The 23,197-nt window shown below is 49.2% G+C and overlaps 1 protein-coding gene across 3 annotated transcripts in view; it reads left to right on the top strand.

The window, feature by feature from the left end:
• The window catches only part of lcor (ligand dependent nuclear receptor corepressor), a 37,500-nt gene extending 15,148 nt beyond the window's left edge, over positions 1 to 22,352 (top strand). For all 3 annotated transcript variants that reach the window (XM_078079797.1, XM_078079798.1, XM_078079799.1), the window contains exons 2-7: positions 6,655 to 6,720; positions 11,532 to 11,611; positions 13,731 to 13,842; positions 16,110 to 16,550; positions 18,395 to 18,476; positions 19,197 to 22,352. In XM_078079797.1, coding sequence (XP_077935923.1) covers positions 6,655 to 6,720; positions 11,532 to 11,611; positions 13,731 to 13,842; positions 16,110 to 16,550; positions 18,395 to 18,476; positions 19,197 to 20,358 — 1,943 coding nt within the window. In that variant the 3' untranslated portion in view covers positions 20,359 to 22,352. The remainder of the gene's footprint in view (positions 1 to 6,654; positions 6,721 to 11,531; positions 11,612 to 13,730; positions 13,843 to 16,109; positions 16,551 to 18,394; positions 18,477 to 19,196) is intronic.
• The last annotated feature ends 845 nt before the right edge of the window (positions 22,353 to 23,197 follow it).

Below are 23,197 nucleotides of genomic sequence, written 5' to 3'. Positions count from 1 at the left end.
ACTGGATATTCTCTTGTGAATCTGTGATTAATGAAAAGATAAAAAATGGAATTAAGTAACAAACAGATTAAACAGTTTCTTTATGTTTACAAGTGGAAGCTGTTTTCACACAGAAGACTTTTTGTTTACTGTCAGCTGAAGGTTTTCTTCTGCCAGAAAAAAAAATACTTTTGATGGAAAAAAAAGTGTGAAATAATTCATAGCTTTTTATTTATGTTTGTTGCACAACACATCCTGCAAAATGAATTCATTTATTATATTATTACTTGTGCCCAGAACATTGCTGATTTCCATCTGGGGGGTAAAAATAAATCACTTAAACGGATTCAACGAGATTAGACGTTTTTTAGCACTTTAGACGCGTTAAACGTTACTGGATTCAGTCTGTCTGTGACGTCATCAGTTCGCAGCGGCCGCCGCGCGAAACTCTGGACAACAGAACACAGTGTGGAGGAGACGACTGCGAGCGAGACTGTTTGCTCGCTGTTTGTAGAATATGTAGAAAACAAATAAAAAACCACGGAAACACGAGGAATCTTTCCGGCCGTCTACTAAGGCGCCGTGGGATTAAACAACGGCGACAGTCAGGACCTCTAGCAGCGTCACCGCTGCAGCAGCAGCAGGTAACTCAGCTCTGCAGACGCCTCAGGCCTCCAGCACCAAACTCAACATCACAGCAACAAGTTTATCTGTAAAGACATGAGACCCTACGATGTGGTGGAACATCCGGGGTTCTGTGAATTGATCCAAACATTGTGTAATTATTGTGTAATGTTTACATTGAAAATGGCACTTGATTCAAATAAAACGTTAATACATTTGCCACTAATTGTTGTTTGCTTGTTTATAATATCCATAATTAATTTAAACCTGATTTCCTTACAAGAAACAACAGGGATCTCAGAAACTTTGCCTGCACTGTCCAGTAAAGTTACTGAATCGATTTCAAGTCACTGAATCGAATCGTTCTAAATGAACCCAGATCGTCCATGAATCGAATCGTTGTTAGAATTCATCGTTACGCCCCTACCGGCGTGCGCTCGCTGTGATGCATCTGCAGGGAACCTGCACGTTTACCACAGATGTGTTCAAAAGTTCCTTTAAACCCCGGCATCGAAAAAAAGGGCCGGACTTGGAGGCCTTCTCCTCAAATCCAAAATGTAGAACCTCATCCGAGTAGAGAGACCCTGAAAACAGAGCAGAGCTCCGGCAATAACGTTTGTAACCGGCGCTCGTCGTGCGCCGATCCAAAGCCGGCAGACGCCGCGCGTTGTTTTTTGTTTGTCGCCGTGGGGGCGGGGCTTTGCTCTCAGGCTTCGGGGGAACATCTGAGCCCGTCGTCTTCCTGCCGCTGCCTCTCAGAGGCCATTATCTCCTAAAGGAGGCGGAAGGCGAATTCGTGGCCGTTTGTTTGGACGGTCGGCTGAAAAAGGGGAAGAAAAACAACAAAAAAAACGCTGGCTGCTGAACGCCAAGAGGTCGTCCTCGCGTCGCTCTCTGCAACCGGAAAGATCGCTGCCCTTGAGCGATGGAATCCTGAGTGCTTGTTGGTGAGGCGAGGCCTCGCGCGCCGTAAACCGCTTAAAACCTCTCAGCTTCTTCTTTTCTCCGTCCTCTTCTTCACGCTTTCTTTCTCCCCCCCCGCTGTGAACAGTGTGTCCCTCCGACCGAAAGGAGCGTTACCGGGTCGATGCGCGAGGCGGAAGGTGCTCGCCTCCCGTCCAACACATCCGCCTGCGGCCCGTCTTTGTTTCATCGCTCGTCTCATTGTTTCACCGCGACCTCGTCGCGCAATAAAAGTCGACGTTTTTATTTTCTGGAGACATCGACCACGTTGACGTGCAACGGACGTCTCTTCCTCATGGGGACAGAAGGAAGAACTGGATTCTGGAGTTTTGTCAGTTAGTTGATCAAACTATTAAGAAGAAATTCATTTTCAGCGTCAAAATGTTTAATATTTATCAACTGCTCACATTTAAAACAAGAAATGAAAGCGTGTCGCTTTGGGCTCCGCCAATGCAATAAAATGATCATTTATTCATCAAAAGTTTATTTCAGTTTCGAAGACTTCGATTCAAACGATTGTCACAACTCGTCCTTATAAATGATTAATGAACTAATTCTTTTACATCCTGTGGTTTTATCACATGAGAAATTACCGTTACCCTCCATCTTCAGATCAGGACAAACATAGTGACATTTTTGTATCCGATATTCCACAAACTCGCTCAAACTCTTTCTTAGAGATTCTAAGAAAGATTCTAAGCCAAGATTTTGGCGGTGAAAGGTTAAAGGTCAAAGCTCCTTGCGACCTGACATCCGCCCCGTCCTTGTGAACCCGATGCCACAGGAACGCCTGGAGCGAGACGCCACGTCGCCGCGTGCAGTTAATCACAGTCCTATTATGAGACGTTCACTACACGGTTTAAGGCATTTGCTCAGTTTCAGCCGCTTCATTTAGTCGACGGACGAAACACTCGAATGAACCGCAGCAAGCGAAGGCACCGCTTTGTGTTCCCGTTGTTTACCACTTTAGCTGCCAAGTTAATTGGCAGAAAATTCAGATACTACACCCATTTACCCCCCCCCCCCCCCCCACCCCAACGCCACAATCCCTCCTTTTAATTGTTTTCAATTTGTTTCCCGTTAACACTTCCAACGCCCCCCACTCACACCCCACTCACAGCCCACCTCCCTCTCTTCTTACTCCTCACGGCGAGCGGAAAACAAGGGGGGGGGGGAGTGGGGGGGGGGAGGCAAATGAAAGCAGAAGATGAAGCGAGTGGCTCTAAAATCTGCAGCGGAAGAGCAGAATCCATAACGAGGCTCTGCAGAAAGGTAATACTGTGAAATGATGCCAGTTGTCGTCAGCAGTAGCGGAGCACGGGGGGTGAGGGGGGGGAGGGCGGGGGGGAGGGGGGGTCATCCTCCTTCCTGCTCTCCGCAGCATAATGAAATAATTGGATAATTAGATGAGTAATTGCACTAATTCTTATTTCTCTTTCCTCTCGCTGTGACATCTGCTCGGCTGCAGAGATGAGCCAAAGTCCGTGTCTCTGCCCTGGTGCATCATGGGGGAAACACGCACCCCAAAGTTGCATGCTGGGGGTGGGGAGGGGGGGTTCATGCATTAACCAAGCAGGAAGCTACAAACACACGTAAAGCTTATTTAAGTGTTTGAGGGTGGAGGACGGAGACGGTGAAGCTTTCCTTCGCCTTCCTTCGGTCGGCCTCCTGCAGCCTCGACGTCAGATCCTCCATCTGCAAGAGGCGGCGAGGTCGAACTGACCTTCCCTCGCCCACCCGCCCGCACGCCCGCCCGTCGGTCGGAGTTTCGAAAGAAGCGAGTGAATAAAGAAAGCAAACGTTCGGTCAGCAAGACGACGGCTCCTTCGGCCTCATTGGTAACGTGGACAGGTGCGTCACGTCTTGGCGTCATTGTGTCACGTGACCCCGTCGTGCCATGTGACGTCCTCGTGTCCCCCGGCCGTGTCCCCTGCTGTCACCGGAGCGGATTATGGGCGTGCGCTCCGTGAAGGTCACAATCAGGTCAACGTTCTTCAAAGAAAGACAAAAAGCATTCAAATCAAGGAGCATACTGCTAATGCTACTCGTAGCGTTGAGGGAGTGAACATCCAACCGCCTGGAGGCCGCTTCGTGCTCGGTGGAACAAAACTCGTCTCAAACTTTCACTCTGCCGGGTTTCAACACATCAAGACGTCTCCGCCATTGTTGTCGTGCACTCTGACCCCCGACCTTTGTCACATGACAGGAGTGGTGCATTCCTCCCTCACACTTATTTCACATTTAAGGATTCGTGTTTTAAAAAATAAAAACTGCCGGCAAGGACATTTTACTGACAGTATTATTGAGTGACAGGTAATAATCCATCACCTGCAATGTAGCTGTTGAGGCGGTCAGAGGTCTGAAGTGTCAATCACAGCGCCGTGTGTTTTTCACCCTGGGGGGGCAGCCGTCAAGTTAAAAGCATTTATAAAAAAAAAATAAACCAAAGCTTTAATCTGACATCTCGAGTCCTTTTTCACTTTTGCTCTCACGTTGTCGTGTGAGGAGAAAAAAAAAGTGCATCCACGGTTGCTAAGCGACAGGGAGCACCGGCGCCGGGGTTACGGGTGCAAAGTACCTAAATAGACCAGGAAAGGAGGTGGAGTGCTGCCTGGATGTGAGCTCCCGCCTCCCTGTGGTCTCCCTCCCCCCGAAGCTCCTCATTAGGTATCGATTCGATCGGGGCGTCTCCCCCCCCCCCCCCGTCGCTGCGTCCACCCAGGTGGACGAATCCAGCGTCCGCCGCTCGTTTACGGTCTCTGTCGCCATAGCTACTAGGACAGAGCGTACAGACGTAACTGTCAAACAACATGGGGGGACGGGGAGGAGCTGAGAGATTTCTCCCAGATTGGGAGGGAGGGAGGGAGGGGGGAGGGGGGGCGGCCCCCAAAATGTATTAACTCAATGTTAATTGAGTTTAACCTTTACAAAAATCCTCCTCCTGGTTGAAAATATGAAATTAGAGCAAAGAGTATTAATATCCTCCCCGTCAGTACCTGTTCTCCCAGTTAAACCTCCACCGTCTCCTCTTGTGTTTCTACTGGGAGACAAGCGGAGGAGTTCAAGAGAGCAACGTGATGGCGGCCTGAACCCGTCCAACGACGAAGTGACTCGTGAGCAGGATTCAATCCTCCCGTGTGCACGATCACGCCTCCAGATTAGAGACGCGCCGCTCGTTTCCAATGATTCTATTCTAGAAAACATCTGCATTCCACATCTGCCGCGCCGTCACCCACTTCAGAGAGTCGCCGCACGTTTGTACGTATGAACCAACGAGGGATGAATCATTTGAGCTCTGAATGTGAGGAATGTTTTTAGTTCATGTGTGTGTCTGTGTGACACAATGGAGCTTTGGGCAGAACAGTATGTGTGTGTGTACCACATATATTGTGGTATGTGTGTATCTTTGCATTACACACTGACAGTGTGTGTGTGTGTGTGTGTGTGTGGACGCTTCGGGCCCCTCTGTGTTCACCAGCTGACCTACATCGGTTGTCGTTGTCCCATCGAGCCAATCACGTCCCCAAATCTGGCTTCTGTACCGTCGCACACTCACTCTCATCCGTCCAATCGGCGGCCTCTGCCCGGGGCGGGGGGGGGGGTCCTGCACTGTACGCTGCGGATGCGTTCGTGTCAAGTGGAGAGTTCAGCTTTGGGATGTTTTTTAAATGTTTGTAAGTTTCCGCCGGCCAGTGTGTGTGTGTGTGTGTGTGTGTCTTTCATACCATCAACACATGACAAATTAGGGGATAACACAACAATTGTTGTAACACAAACACACTAAAGGACACACACACACACACTTATAAGCAATGTGACTTAACTGCATTTCTACGAGTCCAAACCCCGAATCAGGAATGTGATCAAAGATCTGACGAGACTTTTAGTCTGAAACTGAAACAATTAGCTAAGCCCCGCCCCTGGAAGGCAGACCGGCCAATCACAGCCCCCACACTTATTTTTTTTCCCCTTTCCCCAAACATTGTGTATTTGTAGTACGAATCAGCTGTTTCACTCGGTGTTCGTTCTCCGGTTCCTCGCAGGAGCCCCAAATGATCCAAATGATGTCACATGGGGCGCTTTTGATTGGCCGAGTTGGTCACGTGACCCTCAATCCGATCAGGGATTTGGCCATCAAGTGCAGTGTTGTGTATGCAACATGTGGAGGTCAAAGGTCATTGTTGGCTCCATGATTTTAGCACTCGGGCGGTGGCCAATCGAGCCGGTTCATTTCCGTGTGGCTCCACTAGAACCGTGTGTGTGTGTGTGTGAGATCCGTAACACACACACACACACACAGGGACGGCTGTCTTTGTCTCCGTGTCTGCCTCCGTTCCTATTTAATTGAGGGGGGGTGGACGTGGGGGGTTGGGCGAGGTGGGAGGAAGGTCAGGTTGAAAATTGCAATATGTATGTATGTGTCTCTGCGCGCGGTTGCCAAGCAACAGCAGGACGAGTATTTACAGCTAATAGAAAAGTGAGTGACATTAGCTTGGTATCTTAAAGGTAAAACGCTAATTCTTCTTTGAAGGCTGAGAAGAAAGGCGAGGCTGTGTGTGTGTGTGTGTGTGTGTGTGTGTGTGTGTGTGTGTGTGTGTGTGCATAGTCACTAATGACTGCTTCCACCCCCTGCCTCTATAGGCGCTTGTATGTATGTGTGTGTGTGTGTGTGTGTCTGTGTGTGTGCAGAACGCACTCACAAAGCCTCCTCCTCCTTATAGAGGTTTCAGTGTGTTTCTGTTTGTGTGTGTGCAGCAAAAAGCTTCTGCTTTGTTTGTTGTGTGTGTGTGTGTGTGTGTGTGTGTGTGCGATGATGCTCTTAACATCATTGTCTACATGTGTCTTTGTCCGACTTCATTGCTTCATTTTCTTCATTATTGTGAGATGCGAATGCAAAAAAATAGTTGGTATTTATTGACGTCCTTTAATTCCACATATTTCCAGCTTGCAAACAGCTTTGAGCTTGTGTGTGTTTGTTTTGTCCTTGATGCTCCTCAGCGTTCTGGAGATGAAGCAGCGCCTGAAGAACCCGTTAGCGGTGCTGAGGTGTGTCGTTGTTCTGACGTCTCGTCTCTTCTCGCTCCGCAGGCTTTGAGAGCATCTTGGAAGGCTTGTTTGGGCCGGGACTAGTCAACGACGTCGCCCTTTTCCAAGGTAAACAAACAAACAAACAAACAAAGCCACTTCAAGTTTATATTATTCACATATTTATAATATCTGTTGTTACTCAAACACGATCCTCTGTGAAGTCAGTCAATGAAACTTCAAACTAAAAGTCAATAATTATTCAATTTTTAAAGAAAAGTGTTTTTATTAGTTCATTATTTCGTTGACGAAGAAGAAAATGAATTTGTTGTTGCTTTGTGACGCAGGTAAAAGTACATGTGTGCACGTGTTCATCTCGTGTTAAATTCATTTAGAGCGTAACGCGGTTGGAGAAATGGACGCAGTCACGTCGGTTTCCTCCATCAACGTCCGTCAGCTCATCAAACGGGTCAAACGTCACCAGTTATTTACCGACTCAGGCCAACGTAACCTGCTGAGGGGGCTCATGGTTTATTCACGTTGTAACCATGACGACGTCTCCGTGTCCATCTGCCGATCCGCCTCACAGACTCTGCAGCTCGGGAATACATAACGACCCGATTCACGCGACGACCACGTGTCATTTACGCCGAAGCAGGAAGTGCTGCGGGAACCTTTGTGTGGTGGCCGTTGGTCACAGCGCGACCTCCACCCGCGGGCCTCCAGCAGAACCCCGTCGGGTCGCCCCCGTCGGGTCGCCCCGCGGGGGCGGCGGCGGCTGCGTCCTTCGGGGGTCGGCGGTCGCAGCCCGAGGAAACCGCTCGTTAGGCCGAACGCAGGCCGTGAACAGGAAGTGGGCGTCGTCATGGTGACATCACCTGCCGGTTTGTGGCCAAACGTTTCGCAGATTTCGTAGTCGCTGTCTTTGCTCTTCTGCATCCGATGAGCTTGAGTTACCGCCTTTGTAACGCGGAGGAGTGATGGAGACCTGTCCGTCAACTCGAGGCCCCGCCCTCGCTGGTTAACAGTCAACACGTCATTGGCTGCGTAGCCGTGTTTGGACTCGTTGAAGGTTCCTCTCTATGTTACTCCAGCAGAGGACGGGAGAAGCTTTTCATTGCAGACAGGTTTCCGATTGAAGGGAAATAAAAACGTCTTCAGGACCCAAGAAAAACCAGAATAGACCTTTAGGTTGAACCTTTCGTTCAGCTCCCCGTCGAAACATGTTCCAAATATAACGTTGTCTTAAGCTGGTATTGATTCTATACGGTGTCTGAAAACGCTCCACGTACAGCAACTCTTAAACAACTCAAGTGTTATTTTACCTCAACTCGGCAAGTAAAGACGTGAAACACCGTACGCCGTATTTCACAGTATTTAATTAGCTGTGTGTGTGTGTGTGTGTGTATGTGTGTGTGTGTGTATTACTCACCAAAACTCCAAAACTAAGAGAGGCGACACGATTAAATACAAACGTGTTGAGAATAAAGCGAGTAAAGATCAAGATTACATCTCTCCCTCTCTCTCTCTCTCTCTCTCCCTCTTCCTCCCTCTCTCTCTCTCTCTCTCTCTCTCTCTCTCCCTCTCTCGCCTCCTATGGAGAAAGGAGGTCAACATGGTGTCCTGGAGTCATGTGACCCCTCCCCCACCAACTTAAGGCATTTTTAGAATATTTCTGGCTTGTGTACGTCATTTTTCACTCATGCATTTGACTTCCACATACAATAGAGACACACACACACACACACACACACACACACACACACACACACACGCACACACATTATTATTGGGAGCTGCAGACGGTGAAACCTGTCTAACTCAACATCACTAGATTCCATTACGTTACATAGAATCTAAACATTTTATTTCTATTTTGCCGCGGAGCTTTTATCGCCTTGTTAGTGTTTCCTACATTTCCCAGAGTTCCTTGTGGCGCTCCAGTCAGCTCTCATCAAGCATGTAAATGGTCATGTGACCGTGTTTGCTTCATGTCTCCCCGTGTTGGTCGTCCAGTACTCGTTGTTATCCGTTCTGCCGTCGAGGGAATTAGTTTTTTCTAAAAGGTTGTTTTATTAATTATTATCTAAATGTTGCACAGATGTTTATTGCTCTCTAGTCAGAACTCGTACCACACACACACACACACACACACACACACACACACACCTCTTGATCAAAGGTTAAAATAAAAACGCAGAGAAGATAGCGGCGTATTTATGGTTGCTGCTCAAAGTGTTTCTGCAGAAATGTTGCTTACAGAAAGACGGATTTCTGATGATTTCGTGGAAAACTGTTGTTTTATCTCCCTGCTGAGCGAGCGACACTAAATACTTAAAGGTTAAGTATTTACACGGTGTTTTGTTATGATTTAATACACAGTGAGTGTTTGTTCCTTTTGGTTGTTCACATGCAGACACATTGACGTGAGCGTATTAATCCAGTAGTACATGAACAGTGTGATGAGGAGAGCTAGTTAACCTTAGCTAACTAGCTACCTCTATTCAATCTGTATTCAGTGTTTTCACGTATTCACACCAACATTGGAGTTGATCTTCGAGGAATCGCTTTCCTTTCTTTTTGTCTCTCGGTGTCACACCGGTTCAGGTTTTGATAATTGGTGTCCAGAAGGAAAATAAATGCCTGGAAATGACGTTGGCTGCTGAGCAGGAGCCCCGAAGATTAATGTAAAAAGGTGTCCCACGGACGCAGAAGCTCACCTGAGCAGAGGGACTCCAGCTAATCGTCCCTTTTCCCGGGGGACGGCAGCCGTCGGTAGGGTTGTCACGATACCAACGTTGTGACTTCGATACTATACCTGCCAAAATATTACGGTACCCGATACTTACGATACGATGCCACAAATACGAAACTGGAATATTTATCTATGATAGTAATACATAAAAAACTGTAAGTTTTCCTTTTTAACCTGGCATCTGTTTGACTGTCTGTGGGATAAACAATGCTTCATTTACTTATAGAGTTTGATATTCTCACATTCATATTTTCTTAACAAAAAATAAAAAGAGATCCGCCCTCAGGCTCCACCAGCATGTAGCCTATAGCATCAAGTGTGTATTATTTGGTACAATTTTGTGTGCATTCTGACCTCATGATCATAAAGGCCCACATGAGTGAAATTGTAGGTTATTTTGCCGTATAAATTTCTGCTGGACTATTCAGGAACTTATTTGCGGTCTTGCTTTGTCTTGTGTTACTTGATGCTTCACTGTTAGGAAAGTTGTTGTCAAGCTAGCTAACAAAGCTACAGGGCTGCCAACTCTCACGGTTTCCCCGTGTGACACGCGTGTTTGCATGTTTTCACACGCACTCACGCCACACATCCAATTTATTACGCTAAAATCCCGCACCCGACAACATCTCATTCCGTACCGATCACAATAGCATTAGAAAGAAGCCGACGCGAGAGCACTTAATGCTAGCATCAATGTCCGAGCGTGTCATTGCAAGCTTGCTAACGAGATGTCTAGCGGCTAAACTAGCAAGTGCAACACAAGACAAAGCGGACATCCTCTTATACCCGGACGTTTCCTCTTTTCGAGACCTAAATAATGCGCCCGGGTAGGACGTCTGGTCAACCGAGCTAAGCTAGGCTAAGGCTAATCGTGTTAGGCTGTATATGGGTGAGCAGTCTGCTACATGAGGGCGCGTCTCCCCTGATAACTTGAGAGTGAGAGCTGCGCAGTCAATGTGTGCAGGCAGCCTGCGCTCCAATTGCATGCTTGTTAAAGTACCGGTACTAAAAATATTCAAAACTGTATTGTTTTCAACGTAAGGGTACCGCGGTACCTTTCTAGTACCGGTACACCGTGCAACACTAGCCGTCGGTTTCATTCGGCGGTTTCAGTCGGCACGTTATCGCTGCGTTGTAAAACGTTTTAGCTTTGATTTGAATACGTTTTAGCCTTCGAACATCGCATTGCTAATCGTAGCTTAGCATCAACCAGCTACGACGAGGATTCCAACACATGTCCGGTTCTGCTCTGGAGACTCCAAACCGTTGCAGATGTTCTTGGTGTCTTGATCGAAAGGAGATGGACGTTTCCCCCGGCGCTAACATTAGCAGAACACTTTAGCTCATTATTAGCCAGCGTTAGCGCTTCTGTGCTACTGGCTGCCGGAGGTCTTCTGTAATTAAAGTGATTTTCATTGATTAGCATTAGCATTGGCGGTAGCAGCAGGGGGGCGGGGCTTAGCCAGGGCTCAGACGCCTGTAGCCGGCTGTGACGCGGCGACATGGGAGGTTCTGATCGGATGCAGGATATTGTGAGCGTATTGATCTGGTTCCTCTCTCTCTCTCTCTCTCTCTCTCTCTCTCTCTCTCTCTCTCTCTCTCTCTCTCTCTCTCTCCGGAGGTCCCTCGGCCTTCCTTTTCCTGCAACAACACTCGCTTCCTCCCTCGCGTCTCCGTCTCTCTGGCTTCAGACTGAACCGGGGATAAAGGAAGCGCAGCGTCATGGCAACCGGGTGTGAAACCCGACACCTCAGCGCCTCTGTGTGAACCTGCACTGAATCAGCCACTGGCTGTATTGATCGGATGGATATTGATAAGAGGAACCGCCGATGAGTGGCGATTGAAAAGTGTGCGTCTAAACGTACGGCTGCAATTTGGGATTATTTTCAATCGTCAATTAATCAATAATCAAAACACAAGCTGGTTGATTTTCTGTTAATTGATCTGTTGCTGCTCCTTGACAAATCATGTATTATTATAATTCATTGGAATCTTTGCACAGCAGGACAGTTGTTTGTGGTCAGACGGTCTCTGTAATGTTCTCCAGGAACATTGCGTCTCGTTATTGATGTTTCAGGCCCACGATGGTTCTGCAGCAGGACCACCAGGAGACCTCGTTGAAGGCCTTTGGTTCGTTGAATTGAACGTTCTTGTGGTTTGTTTCTGTCTCCCTCTCTGTCTCCAGACTGCGAGCGCGAGGAAGTGTCCGACTGGTCCTTCGATGACAACTGTCTCTTCTGCTGCGTGAGACGCGAGAAAGTGAAGGTAGGAGGCGGAGCCTCGTCGCGTGGCGTCAGCGCTGGTTTCCATCACATTTCATCTCACACGGACTCTTTCTGGATGTTCGATAATATGACTTGGACAGTTGGACGTGCTGTACTATGACTTCTTTTATTCCATTTGTCCCGCCATGCCAGACGTCTTTATACATGTCACTATTATTTGTATTTGTACTATATTCATTTTTATATTTATTGGTCAGCGTGTCCCTGTGAGCTGTTAATTAAATCTCTGGTGGTTCAACGGGAGTCTGATGACAAATAGAATAAATAAATGACCTCTTTTCTCTCTTCTGTTGTATTGTTTTAAAAAAACTTTCAGTTTTGAACCTTTTCCTTTTTATTTCATAATATTTTATGCGTTAAAATAGTGAATCTTTTTACCTTCAATATAGTGATGATTTCTTAATATACTATTCATGATGTTTTTATGGATTTCCTGTCAACATTCTAGCATTTATTTAGGATATTTCTTATAATAATATGACATTTATTTTCACACCTTTCCTGCCTTCCCTCAATCATTCATGTGCTAATTATGACGAAACCAATTAAATGTCTAATGGGGTGAAATGATAAAGCGATGGTAATTAATACGTTGTAGAACAGCGTAGCGGTTTCTCCCTGCGTCCAGATTTTATGCTAAGCTAAGCTATTTGACTCCCATCATACTCTCAGCAAGAAAGCTAATAAGCTTATTTCCCAATATGTCAAACTTCTCCTTTAAAGAAAATGAAGCCTCACAGATGTTTTAGCTTTTAAGCTTCTTCATGATTATTAATTAGTGTGCAGCGCATTCATCCCGGACTATAAATTAATTAATAATCAGTATCTACCAGAATTTATGGAGACTTTGAATAAAATATAGAGGAGATGTGCAAAATATAACGAAGCAAACAAGGAATTAGCACTTGGCATCGTGTGTGTGTGTGTGTGTGTGTGTGAGGGATGATTCCGCTTCCTGCCTCGTGCTTTGAGCAGGACGTTCCTTCCTTTGAGTGTTTTGGTTTGCGCCCCCACCGCCGAGCTTTCTGCTCCACCTCCTCCCCCACCTCCTCCTCCACCTCCTGCTGCTTGTTCTTTGCGTTGTTCCACCATTGTGGTCTTGACCCCAATTTAGCTGATGAAAGGAGAGTCAGAGTGATGGGGGGGGGGGGGGGGGGGGGGGGCAGGAGGAGGACATGGCTGTAAATTAGTGAGACTCCCACAGTGACCACAGTAGAATATAATACTGTATTAAATAGGTATGTTGGACTATTACACGCTTCTACGTCTCCTGTGGAAGACAAAGCAGCTCTTCACGGGGGGGGGGGTCCATGGTGGGACTACAGACAAACAGATTAAGACACAAGGAAACTAACAGGATTTGTATCGTCATAACATAATAAATAGCAATGACAAGATGTCGATGAAAGTGAAATTTAGCTTAAAACTGCTTTTCATGTGTGATTCCGTCACAGAGGTGAACAAAACAAACCCACCTCGCTTTGGTCTAATCACACGGAGGGAGTTTTACAAGTTACAACAAAAGACTCTCTTTCATTTTTGGGACGTGGCCGATGAAGCGAGCGAGGGAGGAAGTTGTGGGGGGGGAGGGAGGGGGTGCGGCGTCCTTCCCTAAGCGGTTGCTTGCTTTTCAACTTGACCCCGGTCCGACCTCAGGGGTCAGCCATCTGTCGCCTAAAAAACATCCTCGCCAACCCCCCCCCCCCCCCCCCATTTGTCCCCCCCGGGTCCCCCTTCCTGCCCCCCCCCCCCCCTCCACCCGCTGCTCACGCTAATAAAGACGACGCCCCCACCCGCCCCCACCTGACTGCACAACAACCACGTTATCTCCATCAGAGACGTGCAGCGGCCTTAATGGTGTTTCCCTCACATCTGTGAGGGCTTGAAGGCTGCCCCCCCCCCCCCCCCCCTCACCCCCCCGCCTGCTGTTTTTTGCCCTCTCCTGTCTGTGAAATGCCAGCGGAGCTTCAGTGGGGCAGGACTCATTGATTCATTGACGTGGAGCTGCAGGGGGGGGGGGGGGGGGGGTTGAAATGGGGAGAAACTTCCCACTTTCACGCCGCCGCCGGCCTCTGTAAACACGCGCCCTGTCTCTGCAGGAGGGCGGCGCGGAGAAGGGTGGAGGCGGCCCGGTGCTGACGGAGCGCTCTCGGATCAGCCGGCTGGAGAGACAGGCCCAAGACTTCCTCAATGCTGTGTTCCACAAGAAAGGTAACGCACACACACACACACAGACACACACACACCTCATCAGTCCTCCCGTTACTCCCTCCAGCCATTAATATCTGGAACATTTTAGAATTTCCAGAGGTGTGTTTGAAGTCACGTCAGGCAATTTGGTTGAAACTCGGGGGAAATCAGTGCGTATGAGGGAAATTCACAAAAATCTGAGATTCCCCATGAAGGGAATATGAAACCAGAGCAGCGTGTATATTTAAGACATTTACTGCGTCTCATTATCTTTTGAAGTGAAGTTTTTGAGAACATGTTCGGCCCCTGAAGGCGCTCTGATGGAGGGGGAGGGAGGGGGGAGGGTGGAGGAGCGATGGAGCGATGAAGTGACCGCGGCCGAATCGGACCGAATCCCGAGAGACGCCAAGTTCTTCAAAGTTTGTTACAACTGGAACAAAGGCATCTCTGCCCTCCAGGAGGACCCCAAAACCAGGAGGGTGTGGGCCGGGAAACTGGGGGGAGTCTGTGAGGGGGGGGGGACTCTTTGATGGGGGGGGGGCTCTTTGATGGGGGGGGGTCTTTGAGGGGGGGCGTTATGGAAACGCTGCGTTTTGCTTCATAGTGCTTGAATATGAGAACAAGAAACCTGGACGATTTCTTTGCCCACAATCGGCTCGATTGAGAATGGGGACAATGGGACACAGACACACACAGAAACACACACAGAGACACACACAAACACAACAAACAACGCGCATGAAGGTGCAGCTCAGGTCCTCTTTGTCATTCTAGTTCTTAAGCAGAGAGAAATCAAAGGAAATGTTGCTAGAAAACAATCCGGCGTCTGGCCTTGTTCCTTGAGACGAGACCTTTGCACAAACCCGCTACACAAGGGCCGCACACACACGCACACACACACACACACACACACACACGATTCCGCCTCGAACTTCACGGACCGAGTGAACAGGTTACAGTTTTTTTTTAATGTCGTGTCAGCGGCGTGAACTAAATCATTTCCGGGATTAATCCCGGATGCTCATATGTATATAAATATGTATATCAATATATGTAACCAGTTATTTTACTAATACCTTTACATCATTGCTTCTGGAGTGCACAGTGCGATTTAAAAAAAGCATTTAAAATCAAACGTAAGTGTTCCGAAAGGAGTCGAGGAAGACTGCAGATGTGAAGGAACAACAACAGGAGCATGCTGGGAAGCAGATGTGCGAGGCAGGTCTGGGCATCATGTACCTGCCATACGCTGATGTTATGGCGCGGTGACCGAAGTGCTGTATACACAGCATACATACATATATACAGTATACATACATATATATATATATATATATATATAGCTTTCAGGATTAGATCCTTGGGCTGATGTATTGTTTGGAGGGTTTAGGACTCGTCCTGCACGATGAACGTGTCCAAATAGCTGCTGGTTGTGAGGAGATGAGTGCACGTGACGGATCTGGGACAATGTCAGATTAATGCATTCATCATTTTCCCTCTGCGTTAATGGAGAGTGGTGGATGACGCTGCTTGTTTTGGTAATTGGAACTTTGGTGTTGAAGCCTGCGTCGTCTCACGGTGCTTGTTGCACGAATGGAAAAAGGACAAACGATTAATGATCCAATCTGAAATTGAAGAAGGGACGAGTTCCCGTCCATAAGTGCTGCACGGCATCATACCAAATGATCCAACGCAGAAGTAAAAGTACTTTACGGCTAATGTCTAAGTCTAAAAATAAAAATATATACGTGAGAGGTGCATACAATGTCCTTTATTAGTTATTCACCTCTCAGTTATAATTTCAATCTTTATAGACATCAGGTAATTAAGATGAAACTTCCCTGGGCCGTTTCTGCGAATGAGTCATTCTGTACCAACACAAAGCGCCTCGATGCTCGTAGATGGACAGTGGAGACGAATGTGAGCCGATAGAAGCACTCGTGAATAATTACTGCGTCATGAAGGTTGGTAATTCACGTTGGGGACACTCCATATGTTCCATGGACACTGGATGAAGAATCATCCACATTCGGCAGTCAAAGCGAGGGAGGAAACAGCCGAGCATGCTGGGAACCTTCGGGGGAGACGGCGAGAGTCTTAATCCGCACTCAGATATCACGCCGCTTTCCCCCGCCGGCAGTGGGCGGGATTACGTGCTGCTTCCGAGTGATTATTTCAGGGCGATATCAGGATTACATTTCCAGGATGACATAATCTGCTGACGGACCGAGATGATTCTTGCGTTTGACCCTCTGACCCCTCCCCCCATCTTCTCCCCGTTTCTCCAGACCTCCCAAGTTTCTCAGAACCTCACATTCCTCTAGTGGCTCGTGAGATCATGCAGCGAATGATCCGCCAGTTCGCTGCAGAATATACCTCAAAAACTACTCAGGACGCCTCGCCGCCGCCCAACGGCGCCATGAAGGACCAAAGCCTGCCGAGAGCGGCGTCTCTGGCCGCGCCCCCGTTCCCCACGCCGAGCTCGCCCAGGTCGTCGGCCTCCTCCTCCCCCCCACTGTCCCCGACCCCGGGGCCCAGCCTAAGCCCCGCCTCCGCCGCCAAGAGCATCAGCGGCGCGAGAGCCAGTAACGGTGAAGGAGGCGGGGGGGGTGCGGTCGCCGCCTCCGCACAGAACCCCGTCCTCAGCAAGCTGCTCATGAACGACCCGGACGGCCCGCTGGACCTCTCGCTGAAGAAGGGCGAGGCCGAGGCGGACCCCAGTCAGCAGGGTGAGAGCAACCGCACACACACACACACACACACACACACACACACACACACACGCCTTCAGGAGAGAATCCTGTTGACTTCCATTCATTTGTTGGAGTGTAACCCAAAGAAAACAAACCCAACCTGAAAAGTGCAACAGCTGAGCTAACCTGCTCAAGTCCCCACAAGGCCATGAAGACAAATACAAACACACACACACACACGCCTTCAGGTTTGTGTTGCTCAGGAGAAAATCCTGTTGACTTCCATTCATTTGTTGGAGTGTAACCCAAAGAAAACAAACCCAACCTGACAAGTGCAACAGCTGAGCTAACCTGCTCAAGTCCCCACAATGCCATTAAGACAAACACACACACACACACACACACACACACAAGGAAGCGTTTCAACCACATTTTGTATCATTTTTTCACATTGTTTTGTCCATTTGCAAAATCCAGCAGTAAATATTTGCCTTTAATATACGCGTGTATATATTTAATTACGCTCTATTGAACAAATGTCCCTTAAATCAATGTTCTGTTCCTCTCATGAAGGCGATTGTTTTAACTCGTGATGGACAGACAGCTGCTCAGACGTTCCACGCGTTCCCTTTCTACGCGTCAGCAGCAGTCGGCTCATGATCAGATCACTGATGAGCAGGGATCTTTTCGGGGATTGAGCCTTTGACCCTCTGGCTTGTGGCCCTGAGCTCTCTGTTTGATCAAACTGACCCAGCGGGGGGGCCGCTCATCTCCTCCGAACACGCCTTCCTAATGCCAGCTTACTGTAAGCCTCCGTGATTTTGACATCAAATAAAAAAAGAGAGATGTGAGCACGATGACGTCGCCTAAGCTCGTACATGCGGCCACTTTACGCTAACAAGCGGCTGATTACAAGCAACACATCTGAGCTCGGAGGAATTGTTGTGTTTGGTTGCTGGTTGTAAACGTAGTTTCACATGCGTGTTATCGATGTTCATACGTGCTCCCGTTTCTGTCCCCTCTGGCCTTTACACGACTTTTCCATTCCGATATACAGTATCTATATGCACACGTACATATATAGGGTTGAGCGGGTTGGAGGGGGTCAGAAGGTCATCTGCACTTTGTTTAAAGCGGAGCAACGACGTTCATATTCCATCCTGGTCCTTTCTGACCGGGTGAGACGTTTCACCAGGGACGAACTCGCTGACGACGTCACGACGACGCGTCTCTCCTCCGTGCGGCGATCTGACAAGCGTATTCTCATATAAACAGCACGTTGCCACGTTCCCCAGCCGTCCTCTGTCCACGTCTGTCCACGGGACACATGCATCCTTCACTGGTTTTCTCACATCAACGCACGCGTTCCAGCTCTTTGATGCTCCTCCACTAATTAATGTGGTATTAAAATGAATTATGTGTTTATTATCGTATCAGTTATTCTGTCTCCTTTGTCGTGGATACATTTCCTCGTTTACTCTGTAGAGGAAGAAGAGAATAATAGAGTTACTAAACACTGCTCCTTTAAGTCAAGTTTCCATCACAAATACAAGGACAATTTACCAGAAAATCGGCAAATATTAGACGATTTGAGCATTTTGCTGTTTGCAATTTGTAAAATTGCAATTTGTAAAATATCTAAAATGTTTAAAATGTATTTTTTGTCTTTGTTTCTTTTAGTTTTTTTAGATTCCACCAGCAGGAATGTTTAAGTCTATATAGACTCTATATTATAGAGTCACAGATACAGTTTTTGTCTCTGCTTTAATCTACAATCACCAAAAGGCACAAATCATCCTTAAAATGAAAAGTAAAGCTCTACGACGTGACTCAAACTCCGACCCGAGTACCGTGTCTGACATCTTTCTGCCGTTCCTCAGACGGCGTCCTGGACCTCTCCACCAAGAAGAACCACAGCGCGGCGAAGCTCAAGACCTTCTCCCCCGAGCCGGGGGTCAAAAGGTAAGCCGACGGCGTCGGCCGGACCCTTTGTCTCCAGATGACGGGCGAATCTGATTCCGATCCGGATCGGATTCAAGGTGCAGCCGGCCCGAGAAAGGTCGACCGCGGGATAAAACTAGCTTCCCTTCAACAACGGGGGAAGCGCGTGCTTTTGTTTTGGATGCACAGCCCCCCCCCCCCTCCCAGCGGGGGGTCCCCCTCTTCCGTTTGCACTCTTTTATCTTCACACCGCACCCTCAGAACCTCAGAACCCCCCCACAACGACTAACAGAGCGCTCCATTAGGAGCCTCTCGTTAACCCTACGTGGTCCTCAGCGAGCCCACTGTGGTAATCGGACCCCCCCCGGTGTTACGGGCCTACGGGAGTATCGCCCGTCCCTCTGTTGCTATGGTTACTGAGCAGCGCGGAGTTGGAGGCACTTTGCTCGCAGGTCTGAGTTTTTTTCCAGCGGAGGTGAAGACTGAAATGTGAGAAGCCGGTAGACGAGAGCTTCTAAATGTAGACACCCCTCGAGTATTAGTGTGTTCAGATGTGACGTCGTCTTTATCTTAAGGTAGCCAGAGAGAGTTTCATCGGTTAGTCTTGTTTCAGGTCATCAAGGTAAAAGACTGTCAAGCTCAAGTATTCTCAAGTATTATAACTGTGAAATATGATAAAAGTGAGATGTCCTTTTGACGGATTTAACCGTGTTGTTTGACTTCCTTTCTTCCTCTGTTCAGACGTTCTATCAAAATGGAACACGCCCCGCCAGAGGAGGACGAAGACGCTCTGCTGCAGAGAAGCCCTCGGGGTAGACTGAGGGAGAACTACGTCAACTCCACCTCCCACAAGCCGCCGCTGGCCCGCTCGCTGCGCATCAAGGAGGAGCTCCTCAGCCAGAAGCACCGCCTCCTGGGCGAGCCGACGGCCCTTTCATTGGCCGGCCTGGAGTCGGCCGGCCTGCTCGACCACGTGCAGTCCTACGCCTTGCTCGGCCAGAAGGGCTCTTCCTCTTTCTGGGGAAGCAAGGCCCACCTGGAGAGCCTGATGAAGCTGAAGCAGGCCAGTGGCGCTCTGAGCGGCGCCCTCAGTGACCTCAAAGACCTGCCTACGTTCCTGGAGAACCACCACAACCACCACGGAGCCTTTTCCTTCAAAAGTTCCCTCCACCATCACCACAACAATCAGGTGTCCAAGGCCCAACACCACCACAACGACGGCAAGCGGGACCAGGGTCACTCCCCTCCGGTGGATCTGAAGATCCCCCAGGTCCGGGGCATGGACCTATCCTGGGACGCCTCCGAGCTGTACGGCTACGGCGCCGCGGGGGTCGGAGGCGGCGGCGGCGGCGGCCACGGGGAGAACATCTTAAGCCGGAAGCTGAGAGCCATCCTGCCCAAGCAGAACCGCCGCGGCGGGAGCCTCGGCAGCCTGCTGGACGGGGCGGCCGACTACTGGGGCTCCGACCTGGACCACTCCGGCTCCGGCCCGGCGTACTCCACCTCGGACGCGGAGGGCGACCCCAACTCCAAGCAGCCGAGGAAGAAGAGGGGCCGCTACCGGCAGTACAACACCGACATCCTGGAGGAGGCCATCACGGTGGTGATGAGCGGCAAGATGAGCGTGTCCAAGGCGCAGAACATGTACGGGATCCCGCACAGCACCCTGGAGTACAAGGTCAAGGAGCGCCTGGGAACCCTGAAGAACCCCCCAAAGAAGAAGCTCAAGCTGATGATGAAGACGGAGGCGGGAGGCGCTGATTTCCTCGCGGAATCAGAGAACGCGGCCACCGCGACGCCGCGGGACGACGGCCTGCCGGCGGCCGCCGCCACCGCCGCCGACAGCGACCTCCAGGGCGGCGTGAAGGAGGAGGTCGACGACCATTTCCAGCCCATCGACTAAACGACTTGCACACGCAGACCTCAGACGGGTGACTTGAGAGGCGGACGGGGATTTATTCGTGCCAACGGGTGGAGCACAAACGCAGGCAGGACGCGAGGCGGCTAAAGACGTTCGTTAAATGACCATTTATGACATTTTGCATAAGCATGCTGATAACCCCGAGCCCCAAAACCCCCAATACACCCCCACCCTCTAACCCTAACCCCCTCCCTCCTTTCTTAACTTGACACGCTGCTTATAGATGCAGTTTGGGCTCTGGACCGCTCGAATTTGGGGAGACGAACGAGGGGGGAAGATTGAAAATTAACTCCTTCAAAGAACCCTGACAAATGAATCCTTTAACTGCTCCCCGTCCGTCAGCGAGTACGAGCTGAGAATTTGAACTGCAGGGTTTAAACCCACCATTGGTACCTCCCACCCCGGGGTTCTGAATCAAAAGCCACTCCCTTATTGCCAGGTAGCCGTGACGCTTTAACCACAAACCTTTTCTCTCCTCAAGACATTGTGTTGTCCCCCTGCCGTCCTCTTTGAATGGGGAGAGACACGCGAGTCATTCAGGGATGCATGTTTGTGAGTTTCTACCGAGTTCTGTCCTTCGTTCCTTCTTGTCGCTTCATCTTTTGTCGCTTGGTTTGCTTTCTTTTGCACTACACTTTGGTTCTGGCGCTCGCAGACCAGGTTACCTCGGCATCGTTGCCCTCGCATCATGCACTTATTATGGTCTGTCTCTGAAGGGGGGGGGGGGGGTCGGAGGTGCACGCCGCCTCTGCGTGCGCCGATCCACGATCAGATCCACGAGGACTCTGAAACCCTCCTTTTCGTTTTTTTTTTGCCAGGAGAGTGCGGGATTGATCTGATTGTGGGTCGGCTGCGTCCGCAGGGGCGGAACGCCGCGGATCCTGGGAAGCCGAAGTCGCCTTCGGGTCGCTCAAAGCGAGCTCACCCCCCCCCCCCCCCCCCCCCCCCCCTCCTTCGTGGAGGTCTTAACCGGATGAAGGCCTTTTAGGATCAGAATGTGACACTCTGCTGCTATCCGGTTTGTTATCCAGCTCCTGAACGAGGCTTCGGCTCGCCTTCGCTCACGACCTTCAGCCAACTACACTTTGCTCGTGTCCTTTTTCGTTTTTTTTCCTTCTTTACTAAGCGGCTTCGCTGAAAGAAACGATTCGCCCTCAAACCTCAAAGACAGTTTTAATGGCAGTTAATTACAGCAATGTGCATTTATAGAGGGGTGTTTGTTTTGGGGGTGGGGGGGCAATATGCAGTGGGGAGGGGTAGTTGATAGAAGTGAGGGAAAAGCAGATTTAATATATTATAAATTATTATGACCGTTGATTTTCAAAGCCAATCCGTGATTCTGGATGATTTTCGTTTCTCCTCATTTTTAACTCAGGGTTACTGAGGCGGATGATTTCAAATGGTGGTCATTTCCTGTTGGACCTACAGTAGACAGGCAGGAGGACAAGACACGCCTCTCACTCACCTAGTAGGCGGGGCCACGCAGGTGAATACGGCAGCGCCTGCTCGCCGATCAGGACGAAAAAGGACAGAACCTTCGACGCTGTCCAACTTCTACAACGGCACTTTTTCAAAAGTAAGCAAAAACCCGAGAGGATTGTGACGGACAGTTATGCATGTAGCGTAGCTCCTCGCTGGGGGGGGTCGGCGGGCCGGAGGAAGAAATAAAGCTTTAGTGTGTGAAGGCTGCAGCTCGGACCCAAACCAGTCTTTTGTTTTCCTCTCGATTACCTCCAAGATGAAGAAACAAACAACCGGAAAAACAAAAAACAAAAAAAAAGGAGAAAAGAAACGACACTTTGAACCAGTTGAGTTTCGTGTAGTGTGTCGTCTCGGTGTTTTAAACAAACCACCCCCCCCCCCCCCTTTCACCTCGCCACGACGCACCGGGGACGGATAAGCCATGGTCCCGTTCCACCGGGGGGGGGAGGGCGAAACCCTCTTTGGTCCCCGGTGGAAAAAGAAAAAAAGAAAAAGCTCTTTTTGGTTTTATTTTCCTGCAGGAAAAGACGGAAAGAAGTCAAAAGCTTTCGGCCGTCATGGTTTGTGCTCCGTGGTAATTGTTGCTCGTAAACCGCCGGGTGCTCGACCAGTTCAGACGGAGCGACCACCACCACCACCACCACCACCATGATGATGATTCAGTCCTTTTTTAAATGCTTTGTACGTTCTTATTTATTTGATTCATCTTTTTTTTCATAGATCATTCTCTTTTCTTTTCTTTTTTTAAATGGCATGCACCACTTCCTCGGCTTGATCTCGTTATTAATCTCGTCGAGACGATTTGAACACAATCGCGTTCTAAATTACAAATGACTCACAATCTAATTAGCATTAGAATATTTGACTTGATTTCCCTTTTCTGTGGTTATTGGTTATCCACGTTAAGCTCAGCAGCTCCCTTGGCTTGATTGGCGGGTGTGCACAGCCAATGGGAAGACCCCACCCGCCCCCATCTACATGTCCCGGGGGGTCATCACGCATGAAATGCGTCCAACACTTTGACAATGCCGAGCATTTGAAGTGTCTAAAAGGTGGCGGCGACGTGAGCACAGTAGCTGCTCACTTTGACCCAAGAACCTCCACAAAAAACCCAACTACAACCGAGTGTGTGTGTGCGTGTGTGTGTGTGTGTGTGTGTGTGTGTGTGTGTGTAGGAACAGCACAATTGGCACTTAATGCACAGGTCTGCATGGATGAACTCCAACAGCACTTCAGACAGAATTCCCCTGAGAGGGGCGATTCCTCCACGGCCAAACTGTTTAACTCCAACCGCCCGGAGACGCCTGGCCTCAAGTCCCTCCCTGCTGAGGTGCATGTC

The sequence above is a fragment of the Gasterosteus aculeatus genome, chromosome 9 (assembly GCF_964276395.1).
Source record: "Gasterosteus aculeatus chromosome 9, fGasAcu3.hap1.1, whole genome shotgun sequence".
NCBI classification, from domain to species: Eukaryota; Metazoa; Chordata; class Actinopteri; order Perciformes; family Gasterosteidae; genus Gasterosteus; species Gasterosteus aculeatus.
Note: the sequence above shows the minus strand (reverse complement) of the source record. Positions and strands in the feature narration are given on the sequence as shown.